The following is a 26500-nucleotide window of genomic DNA, read 5'->3' as shown; positions in this document are numbered from 1 at the left end:
ATAATATAGCGCACATAGTAAGTAAAGTGATGGACTCCTAAGGAGGCAGGATGCAACCCGGAGCAACCCGGAACCACACGCTATAAATACCACCCAGTCGAATTGGAGGACTGTGATAGACCAAAAGAAGAAGAAAATAATAATAATAATAATAATAGTACGATACCTAATATATCCGTACACCCATACAACTGAATTAACAGTTAAAATATAAAAATGTTAGTCTTCTGGCAAATTAAAAATACTTCTCTTGCCATCAGGTAATAATTCTCTCTGTCCGAAATAAAAGTGGTCCTGAAAGAGGAAGTGACCCGAAGTTATATAAGGCTATAGGTCTCTCGGGACGTCCTCTAAGCTCTCGCGACATCACCTCTGAGCACTGGTGACATCACCTCTAAGGACTGGTGACACCAGCCCAGACATCAGCGGAAACTCGAACGAAAAGGGCAACGTGGAAGTGCGACGAGAAATGGGGTTATTTGGAGAGGAGTAATGTGACATGGGGTGACATTCTCGCACTGACACGATTTATAAAGTCGAGAGAGATGTCACAGTGGACGTCAACAACACGAGAGAGCTTGCGTTCCTTAGGTGAGGCTTGACAAACACGATTTGTCAACGTGTTTACATTAGGAAGCTACATCTGGAACTCCTTTTACAAAGCATTGCATAAAAAATAAAGAATGAGTTGATTCATTTGCATATGACATCTTGCGTCACAATGACTATGGTCATCGCTGCGATAATTACATGCTTGATACCGAAAAAGATGCTTAATCGTAGAACCTATACATCAATTATTACTTTAGTAACTAAGGAAGGAGTGAACAGTGAATACAGACCGTCAGGGATGGTTGAAATACGACTGCGTAAAGATATGCATCCATTACCAGCCTTAGAAAAGTTCTTTTGAAATAAGATGTCTTGACGTGACTGTCACAGGCCAGTCTTCGGTTCATTGCATAACATATGACTTCCATCATTCAAAATGAAATCAAGTACCCTCTGCTACCCTTGAGGAGAGACACTGGTAAGAATTCTTGACTAGAATACACCTTAAACTTCAACAGCACAAGCCAACGTAAGAAGAAATGACTCTAGTTTTCGTCTAAATTCTCTAATAACAAGGCGTGATCCGACATCCAGCTTACTCTGGAGGTGTGCAAGAGTTCCCACTCAAGCTTAAGTTGTAAGCATTATATTCCTTACTTTTAACATAATTCAAAAAGTGCTAAAATCTATGGTCAAATAGACTTGTTTCACCAACGAAAATTAAAATAAATACGCTATATTTTATTAGGAATAATTTTTGTTCTGTTCAACATGTGCATTATTGATTTTTTTTTTTTACATTTTCATTCTAATGAATAAATCATGAATATCCTACCTGAAAATTCCAGTATCTTTGACTCAACGCAAAACATCTTTTTCAGAACCCCTCAACAACAACGTAGTTTTAACTTCTTAGAATCTTTTCGTCACTTTCTAACAAGGTAGCGTACTTAAATGGAATAACCATAATGCCCTCGGGTGAATATCGTTACATCGTTCTGATATTCCGGATGCGTGTTCGAATCTTCCGTGGGCGTCAAAATGTCTTCTTTTGCTTCTTCGTTTGGAATTAGGTTTTGTAGTGACTGGGATATCTAAAGTGTGCAGAAATCGAGAAGCTAGCAGTGAGTAATAATTAAAAATTATGAGTAATCGCAATAAATATATAATATGTAGCCACACGATTTTCAAGTGAAGTTTGTTTGTTTTGTTTTTTGTATGGTGTTTTTACGTTGCATGGAACCAGTGGTTATTCAGCAACAGGACCAACGGCTTAACGTGACTTTCGAACCACGTCGAGGGTGAACTTCTATCACCAGAAATACTCATCTCTCACACCTCAATGGAATGGCCGAGAATCGAACTCGCGGCCAACGAGGTGGCACGCCAACACCATACCGACCACGCCACTGAGCCTTTCAAGTGAAGTGCAGTATTCACTGAATAGTCGCTCAGCATTCGAGCAAGACAACCAATCCAAACTCAAGTCGTACAGATAACCACAAATCAATAAATACCCAAATGATCACGACCCCAAAAACAATTAGCCGAGTTGCATATAACTCCTTGATCCAAAGAAAGAAATGCTTTGAGTGATCAGCCTTTACCCAAACCTTTAATTCTCTCTTTGCAGGTTCCAATCAGTGCCCTGTACAGTGAAGTGTCTTGTACCTTACAAGATATGAGAGTACTGGTTCATACCAGGAAGATAAACCTCTGATATCAAATGACAGTATTACAAAGAAGGGTCGAGACCAAGGGACCTTTATACTGCTCATTTATACAAGGGGGTCAGTATTGAAAGAAGCAGCCAACGAGCTGGACGATGGCAAGTCTATACAAGGAGTTATTTACCTGCACAACAAACACATAAAAATTTAATTATGGATACATAGTGAATATTATCAAATAGAAATGTTCATCTGTATGTCGATTGTTCTTCATTTATTGGTTATCTTCTCTATTTTTAAGATATGTCCTGTCATTTCTGTAGAAGTTTGCGTCATAGGTAAATCAAAAGCCTTTTACTCCTCTTCAATATGAGTATTTGGTCGCCTCGGATTATAAATAATAAAACCAAAGAAGTAAAGATTTGTGGCCGTAATTGATTTTTTACTTTAGCTGAATTATAAAATTTTTCAGCTAGACCAATTTTAGTAACAGAAATGATTAAATCTGCTGTCACTGTAGGCTGAGAAGTAAAGAGCCATGTTCGGGAAACATTACACTATAGCCTTCATTTTCATGATAAACCTTATTTTCCTGGTATGAACCAGTACTCTCATATCTTGTAAGGTACAACACACTTCACTGTACAGGACACTGATGAATCAAAGGGTTTCCTGTTTGATTGGGGATACAGCACATACTCGAAGATTGGATTTTACTGAACTGTGTCGTAAGGTCGACCCTCAAATTTTTCGCTCAGGGGTGAAGATATATTCTAAATAATAACCATATCTTAAATTAGTTTGAAAAGTATAAAGATGGTAGAAACGAAAAAATCAATTCAAATGTGCCTGAACTAAATTTATACAAAGATACCTTTATGTGAATTTGAGAGAGAGAGAGAGAGAGAGAGAGAGAGAGAGAGAGAGAGAGAGAGAGAGAGAGAGAGAGAGAGAATATTCAACCAAATTATTTCTCATCATTTGTTGTCAAGTTCCTCCTTTTATCGTTTCTTCCACTTTCAGGCCTAAGCAAAAAAAAAATAATAATAAAAATACAATAAAAAAAAACTCTAGATTACCCTTCCTGTCAGTATACAAATTAGCTTTAGTTGCACTCAAATCAGTTCCATATTTTTCAATATCTTTCTCTGGCTCTGACTAAAATAGACTGTGCTTGATGCCATCATCCAATTCCGTGCATAACCATACTGATCACACCGTCACCCCTTCCCCCTTCCCCTTCCCCTTAACCAGGGTATGCGACCCCGAGAGGGGACACCTTCAGGTAAGAGGGAAGGTCATGGAGATATCGAGAAGGAGACACTGGACTAAAATACATTGGTTGATTAGAATAGGGCTAATTTAGGCTTTAAAAACATTTAAAAAATAAGAAGGCGATCCAGACGCTTGTGCTTGGGACTGTGTTGTTCTGCTTGCAGATGAAAATGATGACGACGGCGGGACGAGAAAGATAGGAAAGCAGGCGCCAATAAGTCCCCTATCACCGTCATGAAGGGAGGCGTGCATGACATCTCGCAGCCACAACCCGTCTTGGCTCCTTCTCACCCTTTACCTCCTCGGCCCGAGCCTATGCAAATACCCTCCCCCCCCCCCCCCCCACCCCCCCCCACCCCCATCCCTCCCACCTATATATTCATCCCCCTACCTTTATGCAACCCCTCTCTTGCCCCCCTTCCCCCTCCCCTTTTCTCCTATCGCTCTCCTCCACCGACTCTTCAACTGGCGCCACAGTGTTCTCGCCGCCCGATGCCCCATTTGCTATAAAAGATCGCGGGCGGCGCTCCGGGATGGAGCCCACCGCCGCCGCTGCTGCCGCCCACACTCCGCAAGGTACGGCGTCCGACGGATTCCGCCCCCCATCCTTCGGTTATAGTCTGTCCTTCCTGATCCTTGAGTTTCCTACGGCGACGGACCGATTGAAAGGATCGATTATTACCGTGTGGTGACAAATGTGGTCATATTTGCTGAAACGTTAAGCAGTGGTTTGATTAGTTGGAAGAAATATGGTATAAAGATCATGTGGAATGAGCACGTTTTCTTGAAAGACAGAGCGAAAGTCCCTCTTACAATATCTATATGAACAGGTCTATGGGGCGACCGATGGTTTTTAAGTGCAATGTACAGTCAATTTTTCATTTTATTCCAATTGCAAAAAAAAAAAAAAAAAAAAAAAAAAATATCAATCGTTTACGATAAAGATTAAATTATGGTTAAATTTAGCTGCCTAACTCGCATTCAGTGTTGGAACTGTTCCCGATGACAAAATGAACGAACGCGTTCGGCTATATCTTGAGTGTGTCTTATGCCTTCAGCAATTATTTAAGTCATATTGCATTTGCATCCCTATTTGCAATACATCTATTGCGTTATGTTGCTCTGATTTTGTTACCAGGAAAATTTTGTGACAGCTGAACGTGAGACTATACGCGTTACACAGTTAAAAATATATTTGAATACATATAACATTAACTTTTGTCTTTTTATTTAATTTTTTTTAAAGAGAAATATATAACAAGGCTACGTAAGAGTTAAAGAAGCTGGACAGCAAGGTTGGAAAACAGCAAAGGGAAAGGAAAGGCAATAAAGGGAGATACACTGCTGTTAATGCCGTGTACAGTGTTCCACGCGAGGCAAGGTGTAGACGGTACCAGCCCTAAAATGAACGCTCCAGGGCAAAGACCATACAATTTACCTCCATGTATTTTCTTATATATTGGGTTACGAATAGGAACTCGGTTGCCGTCACGTCGAATACGCATTGAATTATTAAATTTAAGTTAACTTTCGGGTTAATTTCATCACGTGGCAAAGGCTGTAGAGGTTTCCAGCACACGGGTCTCATCCATGGCACTGCTCATGGAGAGTGAATGTGGTACTGATTGCTTCTCCGTTGTCCTCTAGAGCCACCCCATATTAGGGAGATGGGTTACCCGCGGGAATAAACGTTCGCTACAAAATAATATCAGATGTAGTTATCAGCTTCACTACAAAAATCTCATACAGACATTTATTGCTCTACGTAATGTAATGATACATTCGCCAAGTTCGCTATGAAAATTTCACACATACGTTTATTAACTTCACCGCGAAAAATATCTGATATATTTACCATGCTCACTACGAATATTTCCTACCATCATTTATCAAGTTCACCTCATAAATCTCATACAGATATTTATCACGTTCACTAAGAAAGTATTGCAAATTCATCATGCAGAAACTAAGAAAAATATCAGAAATTCATCATACAGAAATATATCAGGCTCACCACAAAACTAACAGATAATATATTTCAAGTTCACCAAGAAAAATATCAGTTAGACGGTTATCAATATCATACCGAAAATATCAATTATAAATGTATCTAAAGTTCACCTCATATCAGATATATATTTATCAAGTTCATAACAAAACGACAAAACAGACATATTTCACGTTCTCAACAAAAACATCAGTCAAACGTTTATCAAGTTCATATGCAGAATATCATCGAGAAATGTATCATGTTCACTACAAAAAATATTAGTAACGACATTTATCAATTCCTTATCGTAACTATATTAAATTACACTGAAATTTCGGCACGAAATTTATGTCAGACACCAAATTCACTAATCACACAAATATACCTCAGTTCATTACGAAGAATATCAGACAGGCATTCATAAAGCTATTTAATCGCACAGACATTATAAAGTTCATTTATCACATAGATATTATAAAATTCGCTAATTACACAGGCATTATAAAGTTAATTTATCGCATAGACATTATAAACTTCGCTAATTACACAGGCATTATAAAGTTCATTAATCACACAAACATTACAAAGTTCGTTAGTCACACAGGCACTATAAAGTTCGCTAATCACACAGACATTATAAAGTTCATTAATCACACAGACACTATAAAGTTCATAATCAACGAGGACGTTTAATCTGATTCCACTAATCACAAGGACATTATAAACTTAACTAATTACACAGACATTATAAAGTCTACTAATCGCATAGTAGACATTATAAAGTTCATCAATTACAGGGCCATTATAAAAAATTCACTCATCACACAGGCAGTTATTAAGAGGTTAAAAATGGATCACAACCTTCTACAAATATATATATATATATATATATATATATATATATATATATATATATATATATATGTATAACAGAATCACGAAAGTTAGGAACGTGATAAATCCATAAATAAAGATAAATGCCACGAAGGAAAAATAAACGAAGAGTCTGCGAGATCTTTCGGCTGAAAAGCCCTTTACTGAAGCAGCTACTGACAAAAATACGAGGAAAAGGACAATCAAGAAGGTTCGTAAACTGACAGATAGGGATTATAAAAGGATTATAATCCCTATCTGTCAGTTATACGAACCTTCTTGTATTGTCTTTTCTCGTATTTTGTCAGTAGCTGCTTCAGTAAAGGGCTTTTCAGCCGAAAGATCTCGCAGACTCCTTCGTTTATTTTTCCTTCGTGGCTTTGTATTTATATATTTATATATATATATATATATATATATATATATTATATAATATATAATAAATCCGTTTCAGTGATTGAGTTGGCGATCGAGGAAACAGTGGTATATGAACTGAGGTGGAGGATCCAGATAAAATATCCCCCTCACCCCATCGATCAAAAGGCGACGTCATTCCCTTCTTTACTGCAAGCCCCAAAGGTAAGCAAGTGAGACGTGTCTCTAGGTTAACCCTGTCATGAGAAAAGAAAAAAAAATTATGGCTTGACCAAAACTCTAAAAGGACCTACACTAAATTGGATGAAATTTTGTTTATATATTTTGGATCACCCGGTGTTTTTTTTTTTTTTTTTTTTTTTTTTTTGTCACGCTTTTTGGTTGAAATTTCAGATTACCTTTTTTTTAATAAGTTTAGATTATATCTATTTAGGGTGAAATACTACGTTATATCTATCTTAATCGGAATTCACACAACAAACATTTGGGATTAAATATCCAATTATACACACTTGGAGTTAAATCATAAATCATACATATTCTAGGTTCAATTTCCTATTGAATTTATTCGCGATACCATCTGTAATTCAAAATTTGAACGGCACTGGGACAAACTTACCAATCCTAAATCAGTCAGCAAATGTAAAAAAAAGTTCTACACTCTACGCCATTACAATAAGTCTTTGCACAAAGGTATTATGGTATTTATTATCATTATTCAGAAGATGGACACATATGGAACAAACCCACAGGGGCCACTTGACTTGAAATTCAAGCTTCCAGAGATTATGGTTAGGTTGTAATTTAAATTCTTTAGGAATATTCTGGTTTTATGATTAAGTTTACACACCTTCTAACTTTTATTCATTTTAAGGTAATTCAGTCCTTCATACTGTTACTATTAATTAATATTTTCCAATAACAAGACCTTCAATACTTCATCTTACAACATAGCATTTAACTCCATAGGTATAGTATTTCTAAGGAGTTTAAAACTGCCAAAATTCCTCCTTCTGACTTCAACTTATTTGAAATTTCTACATTTATACTTAATCTAAACATATAATAAGCCCATGACAACTTCAGGAAACCCCATTTTCTATCTAAATACTCGTATGATTTCTTCAACAGCCAACGCCCTTGGCCAAGGCAAAACCAATTGCTAAAGTACTGCCTGCCATCAGGGAAAGAAAACGGTCAACATCGACAGAAAACGACAGTTCATGGGATACTACTGAAAGGAATTTGAAATCGCGACTCTTCGGTGAAGAAAACCCAGATACAATCTACGTTTACACCTTCGAGACAGAGAAATCGCCAGGTTTATTGACAGTTGAGGTACAACAAGAACAAAGCAAAGAACATATTACAAAGACTGAAGAAGTTTCATCTCTAAAGGAAATCTCAAGCAAATCAATTGCAAGTCAATTGCATAAGAAGTTCCTTTCAAGTGACCAGGAACACGAAAGTTTATCTCGAAGAGGATCTGATCCTTGCGCTCGTCATCGAGATTGGATCCGTAAGGCATTCTCTCTGTCCGAATCCAAGCGAAGAGGAATAACAAGAGACATGGAGTGTGTTAACGGAGAAGGATGCCACACCGAGAATGCAGAGATCGACACCAAAGGTCACAAAGAGACTACTATTTCCGACTGCTTGGAAGGTAAGGACGTTTTATAAAAATCAGGAATATTGCGCTCGTCTATATCTATCTGTAAGGCATTCATAAATTCTCACAGCCCTAAACTTGGAGAAACAAATCCACGGTTATGTACTCCGATTGAAAAGGGGAATCTAACAGATTCCCGAAAGCTCTCTGTTTAGATTTATTTTTGAATACATTTGTACCCATACAAAACTGTGGATCTGTTTCTCCAAGACTCATGCTACTAAGAGTATTTTTTTAAATCCTAAACTTACTCGGAATTTCATTCGTTATGTTATGGTTTCACAATCGACGAAATAATGAAAAATTCGAACTAAATGCTACCATTATGGAACCAGAAGCAATTATCTTTGTGAACTTGAACAGCCTAACTTTAACACTAAATCCAGTAACATCGGAATGCCTCTGAAGATGTCATCTGGCTATGTATAAAGTAAAATGATCCATTAAGTAAACAACGTTGTATCCTCATGATATTAAGAATCAAGTGAATCAAGATATAAACCTTACCTGTCTCTACGAAGTAACTGACTAACACTAAAGACCTGTTAATCTACAAATGACTATGATTAGCATCTTGTAAGTTTAGGAACGTTATATTTGTCTAAAGCCCAAGTCACAATAGACTTGCGACCCGCTTCGATTTACCTGCGACCAGTAGGCAACCACTGAATATCCTTTGAAGAAACCGATGGGCACTCAGTCACCTACATTTGTGCAACTATACTCTGTTTTTTTCCATCTGTCCATCCGCCTGTGGTGTTCGCGCATGGTAACACTGCGTTCCGGGCTTTAAATAGTTACGCTATGTGTAAGTTTTAGGTAAATAAAAGGATATCTGGGTGTACATTTGCAACTGAAAAGTGTTTTAATAATTTACTGAATGCGAATTACACCGTTAATATTCGAAATAGGATGTTATTTAAAGCCCGGGACGCAGTGTTACCATGCCTGCCCCCTGGCCGGAGACATCAGGCGACTAGCCGCCCACCACGCAAATACTAGGAGACCCCAGGTCGATTACTAAGCGCCCACCGACCGAATATCAAGCACCAACCCGTGAAATCAGGTTGGCGCCCATCGTAACCTACGGTCTTCATCAGTCGTCGACGGTTTCAACTAGACATATTGAGTTGTGCTCTATCATTCACCGGGAGGCCGGCGACGATCTACTATACAGGAACCTTCAATATATATATATATATATATATATATATATATATATATATATATATATATATATATATATATATATATATATATATAGGTTCCTGCTATGCAATCAAACACGCAATATCCCTTTCTGACAAGTTAGCATCACGAGAACTAATTTCCGCTCTTGTCAAAACTGGTGGCACAAGAAGATGCTACTGCCTTGGCTGTTGTCCATATTATAATTATTATGATTATCATTATTCAGAGGATGAACATTATTCATAAGGAACAAGCCCACAGGCGCCACTGACTTGAAATTCAAGCTTCCAAACAATAATGGTGTTCATTACGAAGAAGTAAAAGGAGGTAAAGGGAAATAAAGAAAAGAGGTTACTTATTTAAAAATAAAAAATAAATTACTAAACAGATAAAAATGACGAAAACTGAAAAGACACAAGAGATGGTATTGGGCGTGCCACTTGATATGCTTGCCCACCAGTTGCCAAGTGTGATAAGAGCAGCCACTGAACACCATTAAGTGCCAGAGAGGGCCAGTATTGCGACCACAATAACGGCTACAATGGTCGGCGACAACCGCAGACCTGTTTCAACTACTCCGGTCATCAGTTGCTAATTGGTTGGCCACAGGTGGCCGACCTGGAGGTAATTCGCTCACCAATCCCAGACTGGTAGCAAACCAGCTGCCCACTGATGGCAAATTATACTTACCGATCACCAGCAAAATCCTTACAACCAAATCTGCTGCCAAGAAGAATTCGGTGAAGCATCGAATTCTTCCTTGCGACCAAATCGGTCCTATCAACAAAGACCTCCAACGACCTTTTGCGACCTGCGGTTGTGGGTGGTCGACAGCTACTTGTAAGCCCGTTGTGACCTTGGAGGATTCTGACTAGGACTTAACCTTCCAATAGGAAGTAAGTTGAAATGACCGTAGCGTAGTGAGCCGTAGATAATAATTATATCTTACACTAACATTAAATAATAATTGTATCTTCATCAGAAAGTCGGGTAATACAATGCGGGACCAAGTGGCCTGTACATTCTCTCTCTCTCTCTCTCTCTCTCTCTCTCTCTCTCTCTCTCTCTCTCTCTCTCTCTCTCTCTCTCCTGGGCGACTGCCTATTCTATCGCATTTAGGCTAAGCTGACACCTGAGAAAGGACGATAATATAACCATCTTATTACCTGCAGTTCTGTAATATCTTTCAATTGCATTAATCTAATTAATTCAACGTAAGTAAAAAGCCCACGGTAATGGTGACAACCGCATTCTACCTCACAGAGTTCTTGGGCAGCCTGCACTTGAGCCACCTGCTGGACTACCTGAAGGTGCTGGGTTGTATGTGCGTCAGGGACCTTAGGCTTCTTGAGATGCCCGAGTTGGAGGCCATTCAGCTGGTTTCCCGTCGCCGCCTCCTGCAGCAGCTCGATTCCCTCAGCCTTCACCACGAAGGTAGGAAAGACGAGGATTTTTTTTTTTTTTTTTTTTTTTTTTTGGGGGGGGGGACTCAACTTGTTGGGTATAAACAGTATATGAAGCCTTACACTGATATATTCCTGTTTTCTAGGGACATGTTATTCTTCGGTTTTCTAATGGGATACTTTGGCTTATAAGAATATATATATATATATATATATATATATATATATATATATATATATATATATGTATATATACTATATATATATATATATATATATATATATATATGTATATATATATGTATGATATATATATATATATATATATATATATATATATATATATCGTAAGGTGGAGAGGTAAAGGCATGTCTCAGCGTAGTACATAATTTATTGCCGACGTTTCACATCACTTCGATGCATTTTCAAGGCTGGGAATGATAAAAATACAAACATATAAGACTCGTCACTGATAAACACCGTATAATATTTATTTAAAATTTAAAATTGAACACTAAAAATTTAAAATGTAAAAATTATTGTACAACAACATTAGGTTGGAGAGACAACCTACCAGAGTAAAAATAGAAGGCGACTGAAGGACAGAGTGGGGAGAAAAAAAATAATAAAGTAAAAAAACACCCACACACAAACTATTTAAACAAACAAGTGGTTAGGCTATGAACAGCTGAACTGACGAGGACTGGGCATTTAAATTCGGTACATTAGTTTTGATTAAAATTGATTCCAGTGTTAAAAGCTCGTCATCTTTATTGGCTGATCCAATAATTTTAAAATCATCGATGTCCAAGCGGGAGCTTTTAACACTGGAATCAATTTTAATCAAAACTAATGTACCGAATTTAAATGCCCAGTCCTCGTCAGTTCAGCTGTTCATAGCCTAACCACTTGTTTGTTTACATAGTTTTGTGTGTGGGTGTTTTTTTACTTTATTATTTTTTTTCTCCCCACTCTGTCCTTCAGTCACCTTCTATTTTTACTCTGGTAGGTTGTCTCTCCAACTAATGTTGTTGTACAATAATTTTTACATTTTAAATTTTTAGTGTTCAATTTTAAATTTTAAATATTATACGGTGTTTTATCAGTGACGAGTCTTATATGTTTGTATTTTTATCATTCCCAGCCTTGAAAATGCATCGAAGTGATGTGAAACGTCGGCAATAAATTATGTACTACGCTGAGACATGCCTTTACCTCTCCACCTTACGATATCTGTAGGGCTTGAGCCTCCTTACTAGTCTTCTATATATATATATATATATATATATATATATATATATATATATATATATATATATATATATATATATATATATATACATATATGTTTCCAAATTTCACCAACCCAAACTAACCATGCATTTGAACAATAAACACAAACGAAAGAACCATCAATAGCTGCATGCTATTCACTTAAAAAAAATCCCCCTCCCCACACCCCTCTACCTTCCCCCAACCCTTTCCTAAAACTCGCTGTCCCTTCTTCCTTATATCACCCTCAAAGATTCAACATTCGCAGAATCTTGCCTCTCTGACGCTTCTCCTATCCTCCATAGCCTCCCTCTCTTCCTAACCTCCAAATTAACTGTCTCCAAACCATCGGAGACCACCACCTCCTCCGCTTCCGCCTCCGCCCTCAATCTTCCATCTCCTCCTACGGATCTCATCACCCCCACTTCCTCTGGTTCGGCTCCAGCGCCCCCCGAAGGATGCTCCCTCGAGGCCTGGCTGACCTGGTACGGGCTGACGCACATCTCCGGGTTCCTGACGGCCATCGGCGTCCACAGCGTCGGAGATCTCAGGTACCTGAGGGAGGATGACCTGGTGCTTCTCAAGCCAGTCACTCGAAGAAGGATTCTCGCGTGCAACAGGAAGTAAGTCGGGGTCACCTCAGTGCGATGAGATTATATAATGGTTTGTATCTTATACTAATAATCAATAATGATTATATCTTGCCGTAACAACAAATAATGGTTATATCTCACGCTACCAATAAATAATGATTCTTACACTAACAGTAAATAATGAGTATGTCTTACACTACCAAAAATTAATGATTCTTACACTACCAGTAAATAATGAGAATATCTTACACTAACAATAAATAATGATATCTTGCACTAACTATAAATAATGGTCATACGTTACACTAACAATAAATAACGATTATATCTGACACTCAGAATTATTTCTATTCTTACACTAACAGTAAATAATGAGTATATCTTAACCAATAATCAACAATGATTGTATCATTACTAAAAATAGATAATGATTATATCTTACACTAAGTGAAATAATATATTCTATATCTATATCTTACACTAACAATAAATAATGATTATATCTTTACACTAACCAGTTAGAAGAGTGTTGTCCTTTTTTTACGAATTTATTTGCAGTGTGGATATAATTGATTGTATATTTGATTTCCTCATACCTAGACACAATACTTTTAACATTGGACTCTATAATAATAAAGCATCACTATGCTTTTTTGCGCCTAAATATATAACTTCTAACAAGGGCTATTGTCAAATTATATCTTGCTAGGTACGTCTGAAAACTAAAGATTATTTCGCCCAGTTTCTTTAAAAAAAAACTAGGACGTCCTTCTTTGATACACAACTAATAAAACTCTCCGACTTTTGAAAATAGAATGCTACAGTAAGAATTCATAATGGAAAAAACGAGCAAACAATTACCCTTGCATCAAACACACACACAAATTCATTTCCAACCTTCACACATGCTCACATAGAGATGGGGTAATATAAAATTAGGTAGAGATTGTAGAACTAAACACGTTAGTGAAACAACTATTGGGAGTAACGTACGGTAACTAATATAATAATGACGTAATCATAGCAGAGATTATACAATTACAATGGTAGTAGACATGAAAAAAAAAAGCAAAGCACATCACTAGAACAATATCGTAAACACAAGAAAATATTACAAGTTCACATTTTTACCGCTGACTACCCTACATTTGAAAAATAATTTCGTTCATCGTAAGGGACAACAAGACTATGCACACAGAAATGATGACTACGCAGTGCAATCTTATACATGAAGTATCTAATTTATATAATTATTATTGCTACATATATCTCTCCCCTAAATCATTTGATCGCTCCTTCTCAACCTTTAAATATTTCTTCATGAGATGTACACATACCTTTATATATTTCTTCATGAGATGTACACATAATCAGTGTCTCTTCTATGATTAGGAAAACTAAAATTTCGTCACGTGCAAACTACAGATTTCGAGCTATGGATCAATAAAGCCGCTTTATCTAACCAATTGCAGTGCACCGATTACACTATTACCCTCGATACGAACGGCAACTAAAGATAATCAACGACACCTTTACATGAATTAACAGAGGACATTAATTTGCCTAAGGATAAACACAGGACCTCTCAAAAAAAATCACCCGGAATAAACTGCCAAATATCCGATAAAATGACAACTTTTTACAGTGTTCCAGATGTTAAAAAAGAGGCCATTTATGATTTTAACACTATCACTAACCATAACACATAAAATTGTAAGTTCACCATTAAGGATACGAAACAAAGATCGTTCATTTTATGTAGTGGCACCGGATCCTTACAGTACTGTCACTAAGAATAAATACAATTGCTAATAGCTGAACACCCCACTTTCACCCAGAGTAAGAATTGGACCTATCACGGTGTCCACAAGTATACACCAGGGTTCTCTCTCTCTCTCTCTCTCTCTCTCTCTCTCTCTCTCCTCTCTCTCTCTCTTCTCTCTCTCTCTCTCTCTCTCTCTCTCTCTCTCTCTCTCTCTCTCTCCAATATCAGTAAGAAAAAACACACGGACTTATATAGTACTATTACATTATAACACTGAATCGTCACGGGAACTGTTCCATCTACTGTTGATCATAAAGAACCTTCCCGAAACTGCTAAGGATGACATAGGCCTTCTTTTACACTTTCATTACGGATACATATACGAACTTTTACGCTAACGGTATCAGCTGACGAATCCTTTATAATACATTTTATTCTACCTTTCCGGATGAAAAAGGATTCCATATACTATTACTCTGACAAGGGACCTTATGCACTAATATCATTGGAATACGCAAGACCTCTTATACTTTCATTAAGATGAACGAATTACATCGAAAGCGCGCGATTTAACGTCATTGTTAATGCACTGGCGAGTATCTTATCTCTCAATACATGAATATGAATACGAACTTAGAATGCTGCATGTCTGTATACCTATACGTTTGCATATTTGAAAGTTCTGACTTTTTCTGTCAATACATGATGAAAGCATAAACAACAAACATTTCTTGATGATGACTCTTTTTATTAACACCTCTCCCTATTCTCGCTCCCCCAGACATGTGGAGAAGGCAAGGTTGATGCACAATGGCTTAGTAAGAAATGATTATCTAATGTAGACGCTAAAGGTAAATAGAAGAACGCAGTCAAAACCAGACTGTGGAAGTTGATTTACGTTTTATTTTTCCATTGCAAATCACTCATCGACTCCTTAACTAAAAAAGATTTACCGCAAGTAGAAGCTTCAATAGTGATTATTAAAGGAAAAAAGAGAGAGAAATTTAGGCATATGGCTACTGATTGCAATCTTTCAATTGCCAATTTAATGAGTGCATGAACCTTACCTTACGCTAATCACACGTTATGGGACATAGTAATGTGTGTGTGTGTGTGTGTTCGTGTGTAAATGTACTTCTGCTTCTTAATAATATGGTGCTTATTGCTGCTTTCATTAACAAGAATCGTGTTTCTATGCAAGATTACCTCGCAGAAAAGTGCTAAAGGGAGCTTTAATATAATTGTGACCATTACTGAACTCAGAAACCTACTGATTACTATGTGATTTATAAAATAATACCAAAAGTGATTCTGCACTATAGTACATCCATAGACACAAACACATACACATATATGTGTGTGCGTGTGTGTGTGTATTACTGTTGTCAGATTAGGTTATTCTTCTGACAACTTGTTTGAGACCAAAGGTCAACTTCCAAATTCCTTTGAAAGAGGTATTTAATTTCACTCTGTTAATTCTTACAAACTTGATACTAATATTAATTAGTTAAAAAATAAATGCTATACGATAGACACTTATATTCAAATAACCCTGGCTTTCGCCTGGAGAAAGCCGATGTGCTATTGCATAAAATCCTAACCTTCCTTTGATACACATCTATCAAATCTGTGATATCTACCAATTCAATTGTGGGACTATTGACTTAAACACTCATTAAATTAAGAAATAGAGCAATGTTTCTATCTAAAACTCAATTAAATTTGACCATAACATGGATGAATAACGACATACTTCCTTTGCTTTGCAGACAATAAACCTACAAATCCCAGTAAGGCTGTCTTTCAAGATACTAACTACGACACCAGAAGGTAAAGCTTTTACGACTCCAACACCGACGACCTCTATCATTACCACTCTGATTATATCAACCTGACGGAACTAGCAGTTAAGAGGAACGCGGTGTTCAATAAGAATATAATTTCTAAAACCAGAACTCTAATTTAACTACCATGAAATCCTTTCCAACTCCTTGAATAACAATCAATTATAAATTCTGTTCCAAATGGCAGACAGACAGGCTTATTTCCAAAATAACATTGTAAATAAGGTGAATGATTCAATACCAGCACGTTTTGTCATTTTCTAATCCAATGACATCGAAGCTAACAAACGAGTATTAAATAACCGATGAAGTTGTAGATTCGAGAGTTAATTATAGTAATCAACATTTTCAGCAATTTTGTTTATTTTTGCTTATGGCGCCTTTAATTTCGATCACTTGATTTCTTGTTTTATACTCTATTTAAATTGCCTATTATCGATCGGCAGGAAACGTCAATCGAAATAACTGTTTCATATCTTGAAACGTAACAAGAGCGAGAGCTGTAGTTTGAATGCTTGATATCTTAGTGTATAGTTTGAACTGCAAGATACATACTTGACAATCTACCAGACACCAACACCATACACTTAACGAAAGCCAAGCAGATTAGAATCAGGACCCACTAGTGGTTCCTAATTGAATACTGGTTTAAACCAGCAATGGAAGGTAAAATAATACATGCGTGATTGTACACGACTTTAGGCTGAAGAATTGAATGATCTCATGGTTCCATGGAGACAGCAATTCAAAACCGGACAGACCAGTACAACGATACACAAACTATTCACATACAGTTGAAGATAGATCAGACAGGCTTGGTGACGTTGCGGTATGTCAATACTGTCTTCGCCTTGCCACAAACAGGTGAGCATAAACATACACACATAATATATACACAATAGCAGATTTCATACATATACACTAGACGCAATGTGAGAATATACAACGATTTAACTGTTTAATCGCTATATAACAACAACTTACGGTAAAAGCATAAATCCCACAGAAATGAAAGTGAAGAATAATGATCAAGAATGACGGAAAATAAGTGAATCTCATAACATCAAGTTGCCTTGCTGAGGGAGGTACTTCTTGGTACTTCATAGACATAATGAATATATGAATTCGCGTAGCTTAGATTATTTGCGTTCAATGTTATCCTATGTTTGTGCTTCTACCGCTTTTTTTTTAAATCTGTCCTTATAGTTTTTAAAATAACTATTTATTTCATTAATATCTGTAGCTAACCTCGAAAACTCGGTACCAATCAAATGAAAACACTTACCGGTGTAAACATTACACTAGAAGTATAGTGACCAAGCTTAGTTAGTCAAAATCAACACAAGTCGTCTTATACTGTTTCCCAAAGGCGAATAAATACTCTAATTTGACTAATAGTGAACGAACTACGATTGTACCTTGGAAAAAAATAAAATAAAAAAACTGAAATAAATGTACGAGCAACTTAATAAAAATATTTAAAAAAGAATTACATTGTTTTTTTTTCTTTTAAATCACCATTTTTGCTGATATGAGTTCAAAGTTCAATATAATACACTGTTACAACTTTTGAGAGAGAGAGAGAGAGAGAGAGAGAGAGAGAGAATAATCCGATGAATGGTTTCGCCAGCACGGATAGGATTCATTAACAGACGACGATTATGAATAATCTGGCATTATACAACTAGGGATACTGACGAAGAAAAGTTCAATACTTTCGATAAGCTAGTATTGAATGAAAAAAAAAAATACTACAGACAGCTTACCATAAAGTAGAATAATATAAACCACACGTTGGAACAACTACCACACCACAATTTCACATTGGATGGTGCCAATGAATGAATGATTATAAGTTAACTGGGGTCCTAAGAAGGGGTATAAAGGAAAGTACCACATAAATCATAATTGTCCGATCCATAATATCCATCTGTCCCTACTGTCTAAACTAAAGGAACGAGGCTTCTCCGCTCTCCAAGGGTAGGGCATCAAATGCCCAACCGGAACAATACAACCTCCCAAATCCTTGGCACCACGCGGACTTTCCTAGTATGTATTTTTGAATTCCTTCGTTGTGTTGGAAGGAATATGGAATTTAGGCCAAATGACAAGCGCTGGGACCTATGAGGTCATTCAGCCCTAAAAGGTTAATTGACAGTAATAGGAGGAAAACCTAAAAGCAGATGCACTATGAAAATATTAAGAGAGGGTGGAAAGTCAGATGGAAGAATGAGATTAAGAACGGAGGCTGATGGAGGAAAGTGACTATGAACGGTGGTAAAGTAAAATGAATGAAAGAGGTTGCCGCTAGGGGTCGTAGGGACGCTGCAAAGAACCTTAAATAATATCCTGCAGTACACCAAGTGAGGAGCACTGACGGCCCTACCCCCCTATAAGGTTCATTATGTTAAGGCCACAAACTCCGGATTTATTAAAAAATAAAGTAGAAAAGAAATTATTAAATGAAACAGTACATCGTCTAAGGACCACACTAATTACTGCCGACTTTGCTAGTTGGTCTGTCCTAACACTATCATTAATGTTCAAATGGAAAATGAGCATACTTGAATTGTGCCGACGTAAGTATATACACCATTAAACCTCCGGGGCCTGCAAAACTCCTCTAAAACCACACAAATAAGAATCTGGAATCTGGAATATAAATCTGGAATCTGGGATGAGCAATATGCCTTAATGTAGCTGTGATACTACACAGCTCAGCTGCTACATTCGATGAAACATTGGGAAGTGCTCCACAGTAATCACTGCTGCTAATTGGTCTGTGTTTACCCGCCAAAAATCGGGACAAGACTTTCACAAAAACTTGATAATAACTGATTTTCGTGTATCCATTCGTATAAGTGATTTTCGCGCATCCATTCGTAATATTATATTATATAATTATTAGAGAAATTGTGTCACCATTGCATTAATATGACATCTAAAATTCCTGGAAACAGTTCGTAGTGAAGCGCCGCTAAATTGGCAACGATGGTTCCACTATGATTTAAATTACCACTGGACATGCTTTACCAAAATCTATACCTTATTTTCTCCTCAGATTTATCCATCTTTAACCCCCCCACCCCGCCACCCCCAACTACAAAATATGACACATGTGGGGAAAAACCGCGCAAGCGTAATGGGAATATAAAAGGGCATAACGGAATGCTTGAAATATTCGTAAACTTTAATAAAATCCCCCTTAATTCTAAAGGTACTCGAGCCACTTTTGTTTGCTACTGTTACCTGGAAGCAGCAAGTATTGCCAATTTACAAAATCTCTCGGCGACAGCTACTAGTATTAACTGAAGACTACCATTTCCAATTTACATAATCTCTTGGCGACAGTATTAGCCGAAGACACTTGTTTCCAATTTACTGAATCTCTTGGCGACAACTCGGGCAGTCAAATGACAAAAAGAGCATTTTATTTTACCGATTAAAACTAAGTGATGCTATACCAAATGATATTTGGCACAGACATGTTGATTCATCTTCACATAATCATTTGTTATGCAATGGTAGTGAATGTTATTTTAACCTAAGCTTACACGACAGGACATTTATACCTCTACTCGTGCGTAAAACATGTCAACTGCTTACAGGACTGAGTGGATGGCGACTTCTAAATTATCTTTATAAAACAAAGGACGTATCCTCAGCTAATTCCTAAGAAAGATTGAAAGAGAATCAAGTCCTGAATTGTGGTAAAACAAGGTCAAACTTGGAAGTACTATATAATACACTCAAAATAAAAGCTTTAATTTGAATTGAGCATAGACATATAAACCGACTTGTGTCACGAACATACAACAATATGATATTTTAAAAGATTTTATTAACTAGAGGTGTCATGTGCTCTTCCATCCGAGAATTAAAATCACATTATAAAAAATCGACCACTGACTCCGACGCTCATACTACAATCGGAGGAAGAACAACAATGTCGGCGATTAAGGAAACTCCACCTCCCGTGTAGAATTTCCCCCCAAAAACGCTTTAAAGCCGCCATAAAAGAGAGAAGGAATGAAAAGCCAGGACAAAAAAGGGGGGAGGGGGAGGGAGAGAGAAGAGGGAAATCAAACTTGCCAACAAAACCGACCCGGCAACTATGAAAGGCCAACAAATAAAATAAATCAATATCGACCGCTGAAGATTACCCATTTTTTTTTTCGACTTCTTCTTCTTCTTCTTCCAACGTTAACCCGGGAGCCACCAAAAACCCCCATAACAATAAAAACAGAAAAGGGACTTCTTCAGTTGATTTCTTGATGTGTCTGTCCCGGGCCATTGTAACACAGCGGCCGGCTTCAATTGCCTTGTGCCCGGCTTCGATTACAGCCTGCCCATTGTACCCAGGAGAAAGGTTCACTTATTACTTTCCCATTATTACTACAATCAATGTTCGCTCTTTTTTATTTTTTCTTTATTTTCCGCTTTCATTCAACCTCGCTTCCCAAAACTGCCTTCACGCTAACAATTTTCGGAATTGAGGGGACGAGAGGAAATCCATTTAATACCGCCCTTTGTACGTATCATAATACACACAATGAAAAATACAAGTATTATATACACCGTAGAATATAAGTCCACTTTTATATTTAATTTATAAAATAATGTATATATGTGTATATATGATGTATATATATGTATATATATATATATATATATATATATATATATATATATATATATATATATATATAAATATACATATATATATGTTTGAACAGAAATGTATACACACAGAAACACACACTATATATATATTATATATAATATATATATATATATATATATATATATATATAATATATATATATATATATAATATAATATATATATATTAACATATATTATATATATATATATATATATATATTATATATAATATATATATAATAATATATATATATATTATATATATAATTACATATATAACATAATATAAATTATATATATTATATATATATATATATATAATATTATATATTATATTATTATATAATGGTTTATATGTAGAATCTACTGGTCGTTTATACCAGACACATATGTAATTGTAATAGCCACAATGCCCTCTTAACTTCTCGAATTCTTCAATCTGTTTTGGATAAGCTTGTCACTATAAAGCCTTAGGATCCAAGCGCAAGAAATGTGAAGAAATTATGACGCCCGATAATGGGAAACGAACCTGCCATACCATAATCACGACGAGGTCACGTTGCCGACGTGATTATGATATCCCGGGTTCGTTTCCCGGTTTCGGACATCATAATTTCTTCATATTTCTTGCACTTGGACCTTAAGGCTTTGTAGTGACAAGCGTATCCAAAAAAGCGCGAAAAATTCGAGAAGTTAAGAGGGCACTGTGGCTATTACAATTACACACACACACACCACACACACATATATGTGTGTGTGTCTGGTATATATATGTGTGTGTGTGTGTGTGTGTGTGTGTGTGTGTGTGTGTGTGTGTGTGAGGAAACATGCACCAGATATTTATGTCGTTTTGGCTGTATGCTATTATATACTTGTAAATACACTCATACCAGTGGTTCTTAACCTGGGGTACCTGTACCCCATGGGGGTACGAGACATGATAGCCAGTGCAATGGTACCTTATATTTACCATGAGAAAGCAAAACACTACTAATTGACACTTTTTATTCGAAATAAAGTACCTTTGTTCAGTAATTAAAAAATCCAATAATTTCTCAGCAAGGTTTATATCACTAATCTTTTTCATATGTTTGTATGGTATTTATATTGGATGGGGTATACGAGAACATTTTCTGAGATATCAAGGGGCACGGGCACTGAAAAAGGTTAAGAACCACTGCTCTAGACAAAAGTATATCGTTCTAAAGTTTCTCAATAATGACGCCGAGTAGCATCGTGCAAAATTAAACCTAAATAAAACACTATGGAAAGCTTTATATTCAGTGTGAATTACGGAGTGGATTACGTAAAGTTTAGGCCCAAGTCTAAGCGTTGAGACCCAAGAGGTCATTCAGCGTTGAAAGAGAAATTGAGAGTAAAAAGGTTTGAAAGGTGTAATGGGGAAAACTCGCAGTTGCACTATAAAACAATTGTTAGGAGAGGATGGAAAGTCAGATGCAAGAAAGAGAATGTGACCGGAGGTACAGTAAAAAAGTTAGATCGAAGAAAGAGAATATGAACGGAGACTTAGTAAACAAAATGAGAGGGGAAACTTTCTTGAAACCTACATCTGGAGCCTTCTGAATTCAAGTCCTATAACCCTGAAATTTTGAATTTTATGATCACTGTACTGTATAAAGGATGAGAGCTACGATTGCATCTCAAAACTGAGGAGGAACCAACATATGAGAAAAAGGGGCATTTAAGATTGATTGTGTTCCCATCATAAGAAATTAATCTAAAGACTGGAAAATAATTAAGGAAAGCTTAAGGTAAATAATGAGGACACTACAATGGATTTCCTCACCAGGAAGAAATGGAATGAAATATATAGGCATATATGGTACTTTATAAACGGGACTTTTACACACACACACACACACATATCATCATCATCAGCCGTTGCTAGTCCACCGCAGTACAAAGGCCTCAGACATGTCCTTCAACTCCCTTCTATTTATGGTCTTTCTAAGCCATTCTATACCACATACACATATACACACATACATACATATATATCACTCATACATATAAATACCGTAATTATATATCTAAGTACACGCACTTCCCTTTAGGGTACCTCTACAGGGTGCTAAGCTTAGGTTTTCGGCTAGTATTTTGCGATGTAGTTAATGGCCTACTGCCTCCTCTATGATCGGCTGCAACCCACCATAGTTTAATGACTATCAGGTATATAAATCACTGTTTAGGCCAACAAAGGCAAAACTGATTTCACATGAGTGTTGCTATACCATTCTAGCTTGCCCAGATATTCGAACTCTGTTTCTCCCGAAAAGTGAATGTTATTGCCACAACACAAGAGGCAAAACCTTTGGAATATATATATATATATATATAGTCCATTCCCTTCTCCAGTGTGGAACCGAGCCATCACATTGAAATAATGACAGTTCCTACTTCACCAGCCCATTTGAACACTAGGTGTAATGGCATTAAACTAAATGTGCCAGAAATCACTACGACTCGCCTATGATTCAACACCTGGCCTTTTCAATCGTCAGAAGCGGCATAATGAACACTTGACAACGGGGTCCTAAAATACACACACACACACACACTATATATATATATATCTAAAAGTTATTATATATATATATGTAAATATACTATATATATAATATACTATATAATATGTATATATCATATATATATATATATATAAATACTATATATATATATATAAATATTATAAACTAATATATGCATATATATATCTATTAATATAACTATAATAGGGCATAATATAAAATTTTATTCACTTCAATACAAGCGATTGAGCGAGTATCCGTTTTCTTATATTCACATCAATACAAAGCATCAATAGATTACAATTTAGACACAGCGACCAAATACTGGACAGTATTTCCGCGAGAAGCGAGCAGGAAATAAAATTTCTTGAGATACTGCATCGTACGAGGTTAGAGCTTATAGTAAATAAATAGAAGAAACAGTACATAAATATTTTCTCTAATTGTGTAAAGACAAGTTCCAAGACTTCTTCCATTTTGTAGCAATTATGAATCAGCCAACAGCTAACAACTGATTAAGCGATTCTTGTAGTACCTTCATTATCGTCATGACATAGCAAAGATATTATCGCTTCTGCTGCTATTAAATTATAACGTTAACCAATCATCATAATCCTCTTAATAAAACTGTCATAAGAAATTCTATTGATTCTCTTTCCTTATTTATGATAGCAAAACTTAACTATTAAGAGTGCCATTCGATACCTAAATTTTTTTATAAATATGACTTCTGTTTCTCTTCCGCAACTTAATTATTTTGAAGGCTCTCAGTACTTTTCAGCTTTTAGATATTCATGATAATTCCTAATATGTATTATATATTAATAAACACTTCATTATCAATACTTTTAGCTGCTAATTTGAGAACAAGGATAAATGTAACACTATTATTTCAGTCATTCGTCATGGAACAAACTATCAGCTAAATAAGGTTTCAAGATAAGTTTACAAATGCAAGATAGTAGTTCTATATAGTACTTCAAAATAGCCTTAGGGGAAACGTCCACTCCTGCTCCTTGACAGCAACTGAAATAAACAAATTCTTGCCACAAGAATTGCACTGAACAGGGAGGCATTTGCCCACCTCGCCTGAAAGCAAACCATCATCCAAAAGAACAATAATTATCCCTGCGGAACACCACTGGAATGGGTGAGTACCTAATGACGCTGTATAAAATCCAACAAAAACAACAAACTGAAGATGCCGGAGAGAGAGAAAGAAAGGACCGGGAGGGAGAGGAGGAGGAGGAGGAAAGGAAAGAAAGGAGAACAGAAAGAGGCCTTGGCCAAACATCTCAGAGACTCTACCTATACACGCCCTCCAACCTCTCCTCCAAAGAAGTCTTTTGTTTTACGGTTGTGATTGACGTCCAAAATATGCGCCCCTGTGTGAACGGCCCATTGTCTTAACGTTTCGCAATGACCGGCACCTGTGATTGTCCCCCCGGGTCCTTCATATTCTCAAGAATCGACAGAGAATTCTTCAAGAACCCAGAAGCACCGTTGAAATCCCTTCATCCTTCTCCCGGTTTCACAAGTTCGTCGCCAGAGGGCCGACACGACGACTCTCATCTCGGAGGGAGGAGAGAAGAAGGGAGATGAGGGGAGGAGTGAGAGGAGAGGAGGAGAGGAGGAGGAGGCGACATCAACGCGTCACTCCGACAGAGGGACTTGGAGGTCACAGTGACAGAATACAGAATAGTAAGTCTTCTACTTATCTAAAACCCTCAAAACAAACATCTCCCCGTTTTCTTCGACTGCATACAATCAATTGACTGACGAGCCACGCAACCTAACCTTCTAAGCAACTAAATCAAATACACAAGAAAGCGAACGACGAGCCTCCAGTGACAGTCCCCAAAGCACATTGGCCCTGGGAACACGTCTCGGGACTGAGCTCCACGGTTTAAAAACAATGGCGCCCCTGTTTCTGGTCACTCATTAATTACGCTTTCCTAACATATTATTCGTACTTGCTACCCCCGATTTGTCTCTTTTAAATTATTTGTCTCTTTGTTTGACCCTCGTAATCGCCCTTTGTCGAGACGATGATTGACAGACCGGTTGCCGATTGACGAATGGCCTCTTCAGCCCGCCCCCCCCCCCTCCCCACCCCCTTCGACGGACAAGCGTTGCCGACGACTGCATTAAACGGAGACGATTTCAAATTGCGTATCTGAATTACCTGCGTGAAAATCAACAACATACTCAAGAATACATAGTATTAAAAGGATGAATTAAATAAAAAAAGACCTTAAATAAGCGATAAAAAAGGACGTCATCAATGTGATGTTACACCCAGAAGCGAACTCTGGCAAGCCGCCCTCCCCGCAGGGTAGCCATATTGTTCTTTGGGAAACTGTGATCGCTGATTGGTCGTCGAAGAAGCAGTAACCACTTGAACATTTTCTTTGATGAGAAGCATTTAGTGTGAGCAAAATCTGAATGATTTTCTGATGAGGGGGAGGAGACGAAATGAGAAGGCACGACATACTACACAACATCCCTTTGAAGCGAGATCGATATCGCGAGAGACGCCAACAAAATCTCTATGTGGAGGCAAATGGAAAAAATCACATTTGCATATACACATCCATCCACTTGCAAGTCTCGAATCCCCAATGAAAAGAGATTACATGTGACCAAGACTATATGATGAATGACGGAGGCAACAAAATCCGGCGTCCATTGTGCCAAAACGCCATGGACTCCGGAGGGAAACTAGCCCGTACGCCCTCGCCATCTCTGCCAGGGGCGAGCGCTGAAAAGGGTTACAAGGGAGCGATCGCGGCCGCCCAGGTAGCCAATGAGGCG

At 37.1% G+C, this 26500-nt stretch overlaps 2 protein-coding genes across 3 annotated transcripts in view; both read left to right on the top strand.

Moving 5' to 3' along the window:
• Positions 1–3915: 3915 nt before the first annotated feature.
• On the top strand, positions 3916–17961 carry LOC135222699 (uncharacterized). 2 transcript variants are annotated; one of them, XM_064260885.1, is made up of 7 exons: positions 3916–4073; positions 6815–6939; positions 7867–8398; positions 10859–11029; positions 12716–12893; positions 15410–15479; positions 16398–17961. In XM_064260885.1, exons 1-6 carry the CDS (start codon positions 4031–4033, stop codon positions 15468–15470), a joined length of 1110 nt encoding a protein of 369 aa, XP_064116955.1. In that variant the 5' UTR covers positions 3916–4030; the 3' UTR covers positions 15471–15479; positions 16398–17961. The 2 variants fall into 2 exon arrangements, with proteins under 2 accessions (XP_064116955.1, XP_064116956.1); XM_064260886.1 differs by lacking the exon at positions 15410–15479 and having other exon boundaries at positions 3917–4073.
• Positions 17962–24847: 6886 nt separating this feature from the next.
• Positions 24848–26500, top strand: part of LOC135223060 (protein enabled homolog) — a 6459-nt gene continuing 4806 nt past the window's right edge. The window contains exons 1-3 of the mRNA XM_064261568.1: positions 24848–25027; positions 25153–25387; positions 26334–26500. The exon at positions 26334–26500 is cut by the window's right edge and continues 9 nt beyond it. Coding sequence (XP_064117638.1) covers positions 24848–25027; positions 25153–25387; positions 26334–26500 — 582 coding nt within the window. The remainder of the gene's footprint in view (positions 25028–25152; positions 25388–26333) is intronic.

The sequence above is a fragment of the Macrobrachium nipponense genome, chromosome 8 (assembly GCF_015104395.2).
Source record: "Macrobrachium nipponense isolate FS-2020 chromosome 8, ASM1510439v2, whole genome shotgun sequence".
NCBI lineage: Eukaryota > Metazoa > Arthropoda > Malacostraca > Decapoda > Palaemonidae > Macrobrachium > Macrobrachium nipponense.
This window is presented reverse-complemented; position numbering and strand designations above follow the sequence as displayed.